General features: G+C 38.0%; 1 protein-coding gene across 2 annotated transcripts in view; it reads left to right on the top strand.

The window, feature by feature from the left end:
- The window catches only part of CERK (ceramide kinase), a 102,799-nt gene extending 90,939 nt beyond the window's left edge, over window positions 1–11,860 (top strand). For both annotated transcript variants that reach the window (XM_040343644.1, XM_040343643.1), the window contains 4 exons: window positions 164–240; window positions 7,468–7,676; window positions 8,172–8,389; window positions 9,419–11,860. In XM_040343644.1, coding sequence (XP_040199578.1) covers window positions 164–240; window positions 7,468–7,676; window positions 8,172–8,389; window positions 9,419–9,503 — 589 coding nt within the window. In that variant the 3' untranslated portion in view covers window positions 9,504–11,860. The remainder of the gene's footprint in view (window positions 1–163; window positions 241–7,467; window positions 7,677–8,171; window positions 8,390–9,418) is intronic.
- Window positions 11,861–12,192: the final 332 nt, after the last annotated feature.

The following is a 12,192-nucleotide window of genomic DNA, read 5'->3' as shown; positions in this document are numbered from 1 at the left end:
TATTCATTGAAAAGCATATCTACTCAATTTATAATAGTTTGTTGCATTTACACAAACCAAGTAAAGTTCTTTGCTTATGCAATGTCTAAAATGTCATATGTGGTTATCCGAGTGAAAATAAATTGTTCGCTCACTTAGGTTTGTATTTGTTTTATCTTTCTAGGTGCTACATTTGCAGGCAAAGTAGCAATCAGCTGAGGGAGCAGCAGAGAGCAGAGACCTGTGGCTTACAACACAATGGTGAGATTATGTTAATTGAAAGATAATTGATAACTCTCACTGTGGCTAAAATAATCTCTGTGCTTTGATAAATATCTGTTTTATAGTTCAGGGCTAGGGATATCTAGTTCAGGGTCAAACAAACAAAACAAAGTCACCAGGGCTAAATGTTGTGTTTATTGAGATCATTTTTTTTCTCCTCTCCCTTTTATGCATTCTATGTCTAACACAATTGTGTTTTATATATCCAGTATTTAAGAACATGCACACATTACATATTTGTGTTAAAATATGGATTATAATAATGGACAAGAAGCTGTCCATCCCTGCTTTTTTTCAATGTGTTTTTTTATTCTTTCTATAAATGTTTACCTTTTCTCGTAGATCAGTGATGGCGAACCTTGGCACTGCAGATGTTTTGGAACTACATTTCCCTTGATACTCCTGCAGTGTAGTGGAGCATCATGGGAAATGTAGTTCCAAAACATCTGGGGTGCCAAGGTTCGCCATCACTGTCCTAGATGTACAGTAATAATGTCAGATTTTAAAAATCTCTGCGGGGAGTATCGGAGCTATGGTGCAGAATGGATAACAGGTGTGTAATAGCCTTTCTTTTTTAAAGTGTTACTAAATGTTCAGATTTTTTTTTCCTTTAAAATAATAAACGTGTTATACTTGCCTGTTTTGGTTTTGCACAGATCAGCCCCAATCCTCCTCCTCCTCCTCCTCCTCCTCCTCTTCTTGAGTTCCCCACCAGCAATCCTGGCCTGCCTCCCTGCATGGCTCGAGCCTGCTCCCTCTTCACTGGTTGTGATTGATAGCAGCAGGAGCCAATGGCTCCCTCTGCTGTATCTAAGCCAATAAAGAGTGAGAGAGGGGAGAGAACCTCGGCTCTCGTGCACATTTGTTTTATTGAGATCAGGCTCAGGTAAGAATAAGGGGGGCGTTGCAGGGGAAGCTGCATGCAGAAGATTTTTTTTTTTACATACCCTGCCTTTACAATCACTTTAATGTCTTATATGTTATTAAATACATTTTTATATTAAGTTGCTGTACATCTTCCATCTGATTTGAGCTACCAGTCATAAATCTTTCCAACTTTGTTCTTTCTGTCATGTAAAGTCTCCTTTAATGACCTCTTGCTGTGTTCAAGCCTATTGTGGTTTTTGATTAACCTAAAGCAGTATTAAATCTAAAACCAAAATTGCAATACATTGCAGCTTTGCAATCAATTGATGTGGTGGTTGCAATAGTTTCCTTTTTATTTGGGCTTTTTTTTCCCCTCTATTTTCATAATTTTCATTTATTTTTATTTTTTTTAGCATAATAACTTGCGTCAGCTGTGACTTTATTAACTTTATTAACTTCTTACATGTAGGCAATAGGAATTCAACTTTTCCATGTTAGTGGTAGTATAAATATTGGTAGCCCTTTGCTGTAACAGATGGGTAATAAATAATCTAAAATGTCTTAAAACCGCACAGGTGGAAATCGCATAAATGGCTTATCTAGAGGCAAGGACAAATTATTGGTCTGCTGCTTGTTTATTCACCTTTTGTGATGTTGTGTTATCAACTGTTGGTGTAGGTTTGTAGCTGTTTATTTGAACATACGTTACACATTATTAACCCCATCTTCTGCTGCCTTTGACAAGGTTAATATGAACAAAGACTAATGGATTTATAGTATTTGGCAGGTTTGCTCTGGCTGATTTATCCAGATGTCTGAGGAAACAAAAGGCAATTATGGTATTGGCAGTCATGTTGTACTGCTATATTTTGGCAAAAGTAGTGTTAGGTCTTGCCTATATAGTACAGCCAACCTGAAGTCTGAAGAGCCAAAATCAACACATCATAGATTCATATTTGTTGATGTTTTGTACTGATGATGTTTAGCAAGATTTCCTGTTATAGATTAATGGTTATTGTGTATTATAGCCCCAATTTCTCCATATCTTTTGAGTGTTTTTTTTGCCACCTTGTTTGCTTTTTATGTCTGTGGAAACCTTGTATCTCTGTGTGTGTGTTAAGGCAGACTGTAACTTCTGTCTACTGCATGCTATCGTAACATATACAGTATTATAAGATTGTGCAAGGCTCCTTGGGATGAGGACTATTCAAAATGGTGTGTGAACTGATTTTCTTTCCTTCACTCTAAACTTTCCTATGTATTCCATATTACATACGTCACAGGTTGTGTTGTACCACTCACTCACCTCACCTCAAGCCCAACCTGCACCCACAGTCCTAAATTTACATTTCATGGGTGGACAGGTTTATGTTAAATTTAATGCCAGTATTTGTCGTAATAATTTTTCCTATCACAATGTTTGTGATGTTATACCTTCTATGTTTTATACCATGCTTTTGCAAAAATGTCAGATCTGCGTAAACCTCGCTTATGTATCTGCAGGAGAGAATTGTGGAGGGTATGACAGCTGGTAGTATATGCAGAAGAGGAATGTAGAGGGTTTGACAGGAGTCTGTATGTGGAGAGGGGTGCAGAAGGGTATGATGGGGCAGCATGTACAGGAGTGGAGGGTATTAAGGCAGGTAAAATGTATAGAAAAGAAGTGTGGAGGATATAATGGCATAAAGTATGTGCAGGAGAGGAGTGCAGAGGGTATGACAGCAGGTAGTGTGTGCAGGGTACAATAGTAGGCATTGTGCAGGAGAGGAGTGCGAATGGTGTGACAGCAGGGCTATATGCATATTGGAGTGTGGAGGTTAGGACACCAGGTAGAATGTGCAGGAGAGTAGTGTGGGAGGGTATGACATGCATTAAAAGAAAAATGTGTGTGTATTAAAAGCCTGCAGGTATTTTACTAGGATCCTCATGCAGTGGGGCAAAAAAGTATTTGGTCCGCCACCAATTGTGCAAGTTCTCCCACTTAAAAAGATGAGAGAGGCTTGTAATTGTCATCATAGGTATACCTCAACTATGAGAGACAAAATGTGGAAATAAATCCAGAAAATCACATTGTCTGATTTGAAAATAATTTATTTGCAAATTATGGTGGAAACTAAGTATTTGGTCACCTACAAATAGGCACAATTTCTGGCTCTCAGACCTGTATCTTTAAGAGGCTCCTCTGTCCTCCACCTATTACCTGCATTAATGGCACCTGTTTGAACTTGTTATCAGTATAAAAGACACCTGTCCACAACCTCAAACAGTCACACTCCAAACTCCACTATGGTGAAGACCAAAGAGCTGTCGAAGGACACCAGAAACAAAATTGTAGACCTGCACCAGGCTGGGAAGACTGAATCTGCAATAGGCAAGCAGCTTGGCATGAAAAAATCAACTGTGGGAGCAATAATTAGAAAATGGAAGACATACAAGACCACTGATAATCTCCCTCAATCTGGGGTTCCATGCAAGATCTCACCCTGTGGGGTCAAAATGATCACAAGAACAGTGAGCAGAAATCCCAGAACCACACGTGGGAGCCTAGTGAATGAACTGCAGAGAGCTGGGACCAACGTAACAAAGGCTATCATCATTAACACACTACGCCGCCAGGGACTCCGATCCTGCTGTGTCAGACGTGTCCCCCTGATTAAGCCAGTACATGTCCGGGCCTGTCTGAGGTTTGCTAGAGAGCATTTGGATGATCCAGAAGAGGATTGCGAGAATGTCATATGGTCAGATAAAACCAAAGTAGAACTGTTTGATAGAAGCACAACTCGTCGTGTTTGGAGGAGAGATAATGCTGAGTTGCAACCAAAGAACCCTATACCTACTGTGAAGCATGGGGGTGGCAACATCATGCTTTGGGGCTGTTTCTCTGCAAAGAGAACAGGGCAACTGATCTGTGTACATGAAAGAATGAATGGGGCCATGTATCGTGAGATTTTGAGTGCAAACCTCCTCCCATCAGCAAGGGCATTGAAGATGAAATGTGGCTGGGTCTTTCAGCATGACAATGATCCCAAACACACCGCAGGGGCAATGAAGGGGTGGCTTCGTAAGAAGCATTTCAAGGTCCTGGAGTGGCCTAGACAGTCTCCAGATCTAAACCCCATAGAATACCTTTGGAGGGAGTAGAAAGTCTGTGTTGCCCAGCGACAGCCCCAAAACATCACTGCTCTAGAGCAGTGTTTCCCAACTCCAGTCCTCAAGGCACACCAACAGGTCATGTTTTCAGGCTTTCCATTATTTTGCACAGGTGATTTGATCAGTTTCACTGCCTTAGTAATTACCACAGCCGTTTCATCTGAGGGAAATCCTGAAAACATTACCTGTTGGTGTGCCTTGAGGACTGGAGTTGGGAAACACTGCTCTAGAGGAGATCTGCATGGAGGAATGGGCCAACATGCCAGCAACAGTGTGTGACAACCTTGTGAAGACTTACAGAAAATATTTGACCTCTGTCATTGCCAACAAAGGATATATAACAAAGTTTTGAGATGAACTTTTAATATTGACCAAATGCTTATTTTCCACCATAATTTGCACATAAATTCTTTCCAAATCCGACAATGTGATTGTCTGTCTGGATTTGTTTCCACATGTTGTGTCTCGTAGTTGAGGTATACCTATGATAATTACAGGCCTCTCATCTTTTTAAGTGGGAGAACTTGCACAATTGATGGCTGATTCCGATCATCTGTGTGGAACTCGGCTCGTCGTAGTGTTTTACGTCACCCCGTTTTGGACGACTGGTCTGACAGTGTGTATGCAAGACAGCTTGAACGGAATTCCGATGGAAAATTCCATCGGATTTTATCCCATCGGAAATTCCGATCGTGTGTACAGGGCATTAGCCACTGCACTGTCTTTTGCACACTGATACTTGGATCCATCTGGGTTGAGCACAGTGAATTTTATATTTGGAAATTGTTTTGTCGACAGTTTTGAGCTCCCAGAACAGTGTCAAAAACCTAGAGTGTTTGGTGAAAGCTATGGTACATGAGATAAGCTTTTGCTCAGAAAAAGAGAACAGTGTATAGCAGTAGGACATTATTTTATTTCTGTGCAAAGAACAAAGACATTTTCTGGTACAGAATGCCAGATGATGTCTATAAGTCTTCCCAAGCGTGGCTTGGACCTAGTGGTATAATAATACTACTAGTGAATTACAGTAACATGGATCTGTAAACACATGTTGAACAACGACCAAGTTTTCACTGACCTCAGGATAGATCTGAATGTAGTACCTTTTGACTGGACATGGATCTGTACTCCCTTTTTTTTTTTCTAAACCCACCAAATCGGCTGTGAACAAGGATTCAATCAGCTGTGAATGTCATTCTTTTGCCTGACTGCCTTTTTTTCCCCCTGTCATTATCTTTTTGTTTTAGGTAAGCAGAAAGTAACCAGAAACCTATTTATTTCACTGTAGTGATTACTTTGTTTCAGTGCTTCAATAAAGAAGTTAATTAGCGCTTGGGCATATGTCAATGCAGTAGCTGGCTCTACTAAAATAATTGCAGCAAGTATTATGAAATGAGGCAGTATCCAAAATAAGAATTATATACCTTTTTTAAATAAACTGTTGGGGAAAATAAGGTATTCCATATACAAAAAAAATTAGCCCAATGTATTGCTAAGCTACTTGGTTTGTTAAAGCCCAACTGAAGTTTCAGTTTAAATTAACTAGATGCATTCCAAGTGCAGCAAAACAAAAGGTGTGCAAAGTCTTAAGTTTATTTTCTTTAAATTGTCCTCAACTTGAGTAGAAAATCCTGTGTGCTATCAGCTTACTGCAGAGTTTGGATTCTTGCTTTCTGGAGAAGCTGTAATATCTTTGCAGTGGTCCACCAGGTCCTCTGCTGATTAGATGTCAGACCCCTGCAATGAGACCACTGCTTCTTCACAGAAAGCAAGGGTCCGATTCTGTAGCTACTGGCAGGAGATAGGCCTGAGAGACTTTGCACACATTTTGTTTTTATGCACTTGGAATTTATTTTGTTAAGATGTCCAAAAATAATATTAATGTTACCACAGCCCTGACTGCTTATGCATTTAAAAAATGCATCCTGTAACATTGCTTAAAGTGAACTTAGCTAGAAGCAAAGGCTCCCTGCCAGGTGGCTCCATTTGGCCTTAAAGTGGAACTTTAGTCAAAAAATTAAGTCCTGCTATATCACTTAAGACTGACCCCTTTTGCAGGCATAGCAAAGTAAAACATTAAAAATGATTGCCTATACCGTTTAAAATCCAGTATTACACGGTTTCGCCTTGCTGTGCACATGCTCAGTTGCTCTTTTTTAAGGCATTGTACTAAAATTCAGAACCACTAGAGGCCGATCTGTTAACAGCCTAAAGATTTCCTGCTGCTGAGGTGATCTGGACTTCAGCAGAATTGCAGCCTCCAGCAAGAAGAAACAGGAACAATGCTGGAGGCAATTTATAGCATACATTAATTTTGGTAGCTTATTTATTCATGTTGAATCTGTTTGAAAAACCACAGAGGAGAAAATGTCAGAATTGCATGGGTGGGAACTGTTTAACAAAGAGGAGGAGAGGAGTAGTTTTAGGGAAATTACATTGCTCTATATAGGCAAAATGGGCAGGGCGGGGATTGGCTTTCGAACAGTATGGAAGACACAGGGAGACGAAGGGGAAGATGCTGAGGAAATAGTTGAATGATGGAGGCACATACACTGACCACACTATCAGAAATCAGCAGTCATGATAAACGTAGTCAGTTTACAGAGGGGAAGATGGGAACAGCAGCCAGATATTGTACAACGTACTGTATATTTTATATTATGTTTGAGGTAAACACAGCTTCACCTCATTCAACTATCTATGTGAACAGCCTCTCCTCTTTTTTAGTAAATCAACTCCAATGTATATAAGAAAGCCACATTTGTACATTTCATTCTTAAATGGATTGGAAAGGCAGTGTTTCTCAACTTTTTTTTTTTTTAGTCTCTAGGCACTTCAGTCTAAAGCATTTCTGCATGTTAGGGAACACGTTCGCATTCTCGACATGCAGGCAAATGTGTTATTAAAAGATACGTAGTGGTGTCATTAATTTTTAATGATACCCCACGCATTTGTAAACGGTGTATTTTTTTGCTGCAAGCTTTTAAAAAGGGTTGGGGGACTTGTTTCCCTGTATTTCTGCAGGTAGAGAAGACCATTGAAATGAATGGGCTGTCCTGCATGCAGCCGCACAAATGTGAACCAAGGACTCTTGCCCTTGGGATGGGGGGGGGGGGTGGTAAAACCTGTACATATTGATATCACAATGTCTCCTTCTAATTTATATTTTATCCTTTTCTATTATTTTAGAACAAGAAGAGAAATGGAAAACTGTCAAAGGAAAATTCATGGCGGTTAACGCGGCCGTCATGAGCTGTGCCTGTCCTCGCAGCCCAAAAGGTCTCTCACCAGCAGCTCACTTGGCAGACGGGACTGCAGATCTCATTTTAGTTCGTAAATGCTCAAGGTTAAATTTCTTACGGCACCTTATCAGACACACAAAAAGCAATAGTGATCAGGTATTGAATTTTAAAGTAAATGCAGCATTTTGAATGTTATGTTTTAGTATGAAGGTGTAACTATAAAAATAAACATGGCAAACACCACAATCACTATAGGGCCCAACTGTACTGACACATAATACCTACCTGACTGTTTTAGGATTTATACAGGTAGCAATACTATTTGGCAAATAGTTTTGGGTTAAGGAAATTTTAAATATGCTTTTGAAACCTAAAATTGCTGTGAAAGCACCTGGGATTCTCTAACACCCAAGGGAATTACCTGTGCAATAAAAAAAAACATTTATTTTCTTTCTTTATTTTTTTATAACTGTATGGCTCATTTTGCTTTTGGAAAATATATCTGATACATATGCATTAAATATAGATCGGATTTGCCTTAATGGTTTTACTTGGCTTAAGTTTTACTGTAGGTTTATGTTTTTAAAAGTTAACACTGAGCACACTAAGCATAAACATGTTCTTTCCTTTTTTTTTTCTCTTTTTTCTTAGTTTGACTTTCCATTTGTTGATGTCTATCGGATAAAGACTTTTCAGTTTACTCCAAAACATTCTGAGGAAAATGATTCAGAGAGCACGGATTTGGCAAACATTGGAAAAAGGAACTTTACTCAGATCTGCACAGATCATCCATCTTGTGGCTGCAGTCAGGTGAACAGTGTCTGGAATTGTGATGGGGAAACTCTTGATGAGACTGCGATAGAAATGAGGTACAGGATACATTTCTACAATCTGTCTGCATTTACAACCTACTTCAAGTTATGTCATGGGTTTTGTAGCTGTGGTCCGTGTTTTGGCATTTTTTCATGGTCCTTACATTCTTACAGCCCACATTTTTAGTACAATAATTTGTTCTAAGGTGTGTGATATGCAAAAGAATATCTGTCTGTGAACCACAAGTTGCTGCTGACCTATACTTGCACAGCCAACTAAAATATGTAAAAAACAGGACATTTCTATTTATAAACTAATAATATACATCATCTTGCACATGCTCTTGGTAAAGATTTATTTTTCTTAAACTTTGTTCAACTCTCCACTTTCCTAGTTCTGCTACAGTCAATGCCATGCATCTCTTATTAATGTACAGTAAACTTTGTAGGAAATAGGTGTGCACTATGTAGAATGTTCATACAATTATTCTCTGAAGATTTACACAAGAAGGTAATGTGTAAACAAATAAAACATGGGATGTTGGGCTACGTTGTCTATGAATGTGCATTTGTTAACGTTTTATACACCTCTTTAGTCCATTTTTTATGAGGTAATTAGAATGAATTGCAGATGGTTAAAGACTTTGGGTTTCTACACTGTACAGCTGGGATGTCCAAGAAGCAAGGTTTCATTGTTTTTGTTTAATATTTTTATTTATTCTGTGTAATGGTTGAGAGTACAAAAGGTATGAACATAATGTCAGAGTAAAGGACATCCACATATTGAGACATTGTCAATAAAATTAGTCCGATAGCAAGGGAAGAAATGTCTGCTTACATACAAATTCATCATCCAAAGTCAAGACAGCTGCATAGTTATTAACTGACCGTATACGTCAAACAGTAGTGCCTACTAGGCGGTGAGAGTCCAAACTTACAAGCCACGTCTTAAAATGGGAAGGGTAGAGAAGAAAGAGGGGATTGGGGAAGTTCTGGGGGTTCAGTAATCAAGGTTTAATTTTATATTCTGTATTTGTAAATGACAAAAGGAAAAACTTTTTTTTTTCTTCTTTCTTTTGTTTCCAGGGTCCACTGTCAACTTGTCAGACTCTTTGCACGAGGCATTGAGGATTCCCATAAAGAAGATGATGAAAACCCAAGCAGGGTTTAATAGTGGACTGTTTTAGTTCAGTCTTTGGGGTGTTCCTTGTTTATTTATTTAACAGTTTATATGTAATCCAGTTTGAAGAAATGAAATATGAAGATAAATATCTACTAATATTTTAAGATTGATGTTGTGATTTAATGAACATCAGAATTGTGATGTTTGAAGACATTTGTGTAAACTGAAAGACTGTTCTTACTAGGCTTTGCAGTTTGTTTTTTCCTGAAGTGTTACTACTCCTCTTGGTGTCCTATAGTTTCAAGGCAAACTACATGTGTTTCTGTTGCCACGTAGAACATATTTTAGCCAGTGCTCAAAACATCTAATCAATTGAATGTTTTTTTTTTTTGTTTTTTTTTAGAAGTTGGTGATCTAGAATAATAGGCTGAGATGCATTTTGTTAAAAATCATCAACCACATTTGTAGTGGTATTTCAAAATAGCAGTGATTTCAGTCCCTTAGGCCTAGATTAAGCAGATGAGGCTATATTTCTTAGGGCTCAGTGGCCTGAAAATGACAGTAGACCAAATGGTTGCAAATGGTAATTTCTGTCATGTTGGTGAGAACGGTGGTTGATTCCACAAATATCTTTTTAAAGTTTCACTGTATTATGTTAACTCCGATTGTTCCTCAAGAACTATACAATTTGTTTGATCTAGGAAAAGATAGACACAATAATTGTGTATTATATAATATTAGCAAATCATTGAAAATAAATTCCCGCTGCTGTTCTAGATAAAGATTTTTCAGGCAACTTCTAATATTTAACATGTTTTGCACAAAGCACCATTAGCGTGAGTCATTTGTTGACTCGCTGATCTCACCAGCAAGCTGTGTGTAATTTTCCCAGCAGAGTTGATATTGCTGACCATTTATATGTTTGTACTGCCACATAATGTTATATTTTCATGAGATTTTTCTGGCTTAATGTAAGCTTGGTATGAGAGGACACGTGCCCACCCTAATTGTGGTGACGTGTTACTGATTGATTTAGAACTATTCCTTTGGTAACATGGTTTTGTATAACTTTCTGTTAACCCCCAAATATTAATCTTTTGCAGATAGAGGAAGTGGTTGTCTGTATCAGTATGGTGTATACCATAATCCCAAATGAATGCAACTTGTATCAAAAGAATTATCCTGCTTCATTAATGTAAACATTTTCATGAAATGTTTCTTCTTTTCTATTAAAATGTGCACTAATGAATGTAGATTTATTTGCCAACACTCATTATTTAGATTGGGACCAAAAGCCATTGCATTGCTGCATGCTGAAGTTTTGGTGCATTTGGCAAATACTCAGTGCTACTGAAAATCTGTTTCAAACCTAAAGCTGAACATAGATAGTTTGAATCTCGTCTGGCTCAGCAGGGACCAACTGAGATTTGAACCATCTTATGGGCAGGCTGATTGTACCCAAGTTGATCCACCGATGGATCACCTTGGGTACTACCAGCGTGCTGCATTTTTACATGCTCCACTAGCACTGTGTTCTCCTGGCAGGGACAGCTCCTGCACCCTCCCACTGGGAGAATGTAATAACTCCTTTGGAGAGATTCCTCCATCAGCGCAGACTGTGGTTGCAGAAAAAAAAATCGCATCATCTATGGCCTACCTTAGACTGGCTTTTGCCAGTGCCATTACAGTACATTGATCTAAGCCAGTCCCTTACATTCAAAACAAGAGTTTTTGTTTGTGTTCAATCTCTGTTTTCTTTGCAAGGTCTTTTTATTGGGATGCAACCTAATCTTCTACAGTAGAGAAAAGGAAATGATAAAAAGTTGTTTAATCATCCCCATATTTGAAAGTGCCCAGAATTACCTAAAAGTTGAAATGTACCAGAAAGGAAAAATAAATAATATATATTTTTAAAAAAGCTGTCATCCCTGCACAGAAATCTTTGTTGATCCTGGAGATCAGCTTTAGAGGTTCTTTACTCTATGTTGACCATAGTTTATAATGTATGAAAAGTAATTTAGTCGTAAAAAGCTGATTTGTTTGAGGTACTATTTTAGAAAGTTGGACTAACCTGTAGTAAATTTCAAGTGATTTGCACCGTAATAGTAGCGTAAAATGTATTGCTGATTCTAGCATAACTATACAACTGCCCACAAAGCCATTTATTTCATTGTACTTTAAATGACTGGCTTTAAATTTCATTACACTTTAGAATATAGATGATCAGAAAAAGTAATTGGCAGGCTGTGTTGATAGTTTATTATCTTACAACAGATAATCATGTTGCAAAAAAAGGTTACATAGTTATGTTTTTCTTCTAGTTTTACCATGCGACTCAGCAATGCAAAACGTAAACATTCCTGCTATTTTTAAATCATGAAAATAAATATTTTAGTATCCAAAAACTGTGTTTGGTCCTTTAATCAACAGCCTGTTATCAAAAATGAAATATTTAAGTTTGAATGTCTTTTTTTTCAATAGATTAGTCACTGACCTATACACAAACAGGAGTGTCAACATGTATCCACCATTCAACATGGGACATCCACAATGTTTGAGTGTTTTTCATTTTAACCACATCAATACTGGGCACTTTCTGCCTAGGCCAATTTTTAGCTTTTAGTGCTGACTTTGAATCATAATTCATCATACAACACTGTACCCAAATGATATTTTTATCTTTTTTTTTTTTTTTGCAAATATGTATTTTTTTTCTTCATAAATCTTGACCAAAATT

The sequence above is a fragment of the Rana temporaria genome, chromosome 3 (genome assembly GCF_905171775.1).
Source record: "Rana temporaria chromosome 3, aRanTem1.1, whole genome shotgun sequence".
Taxonomy (NCBI): Eukaryota; Metazoa; Chordata; class Amphibia; order Anura; family Ranidae; genus Rana; species Rana temporaria.
Note: the sequence above shows the minus strand (reverse complement) of the source record. Positions and strands in the feature narration are given on the sequence as shown.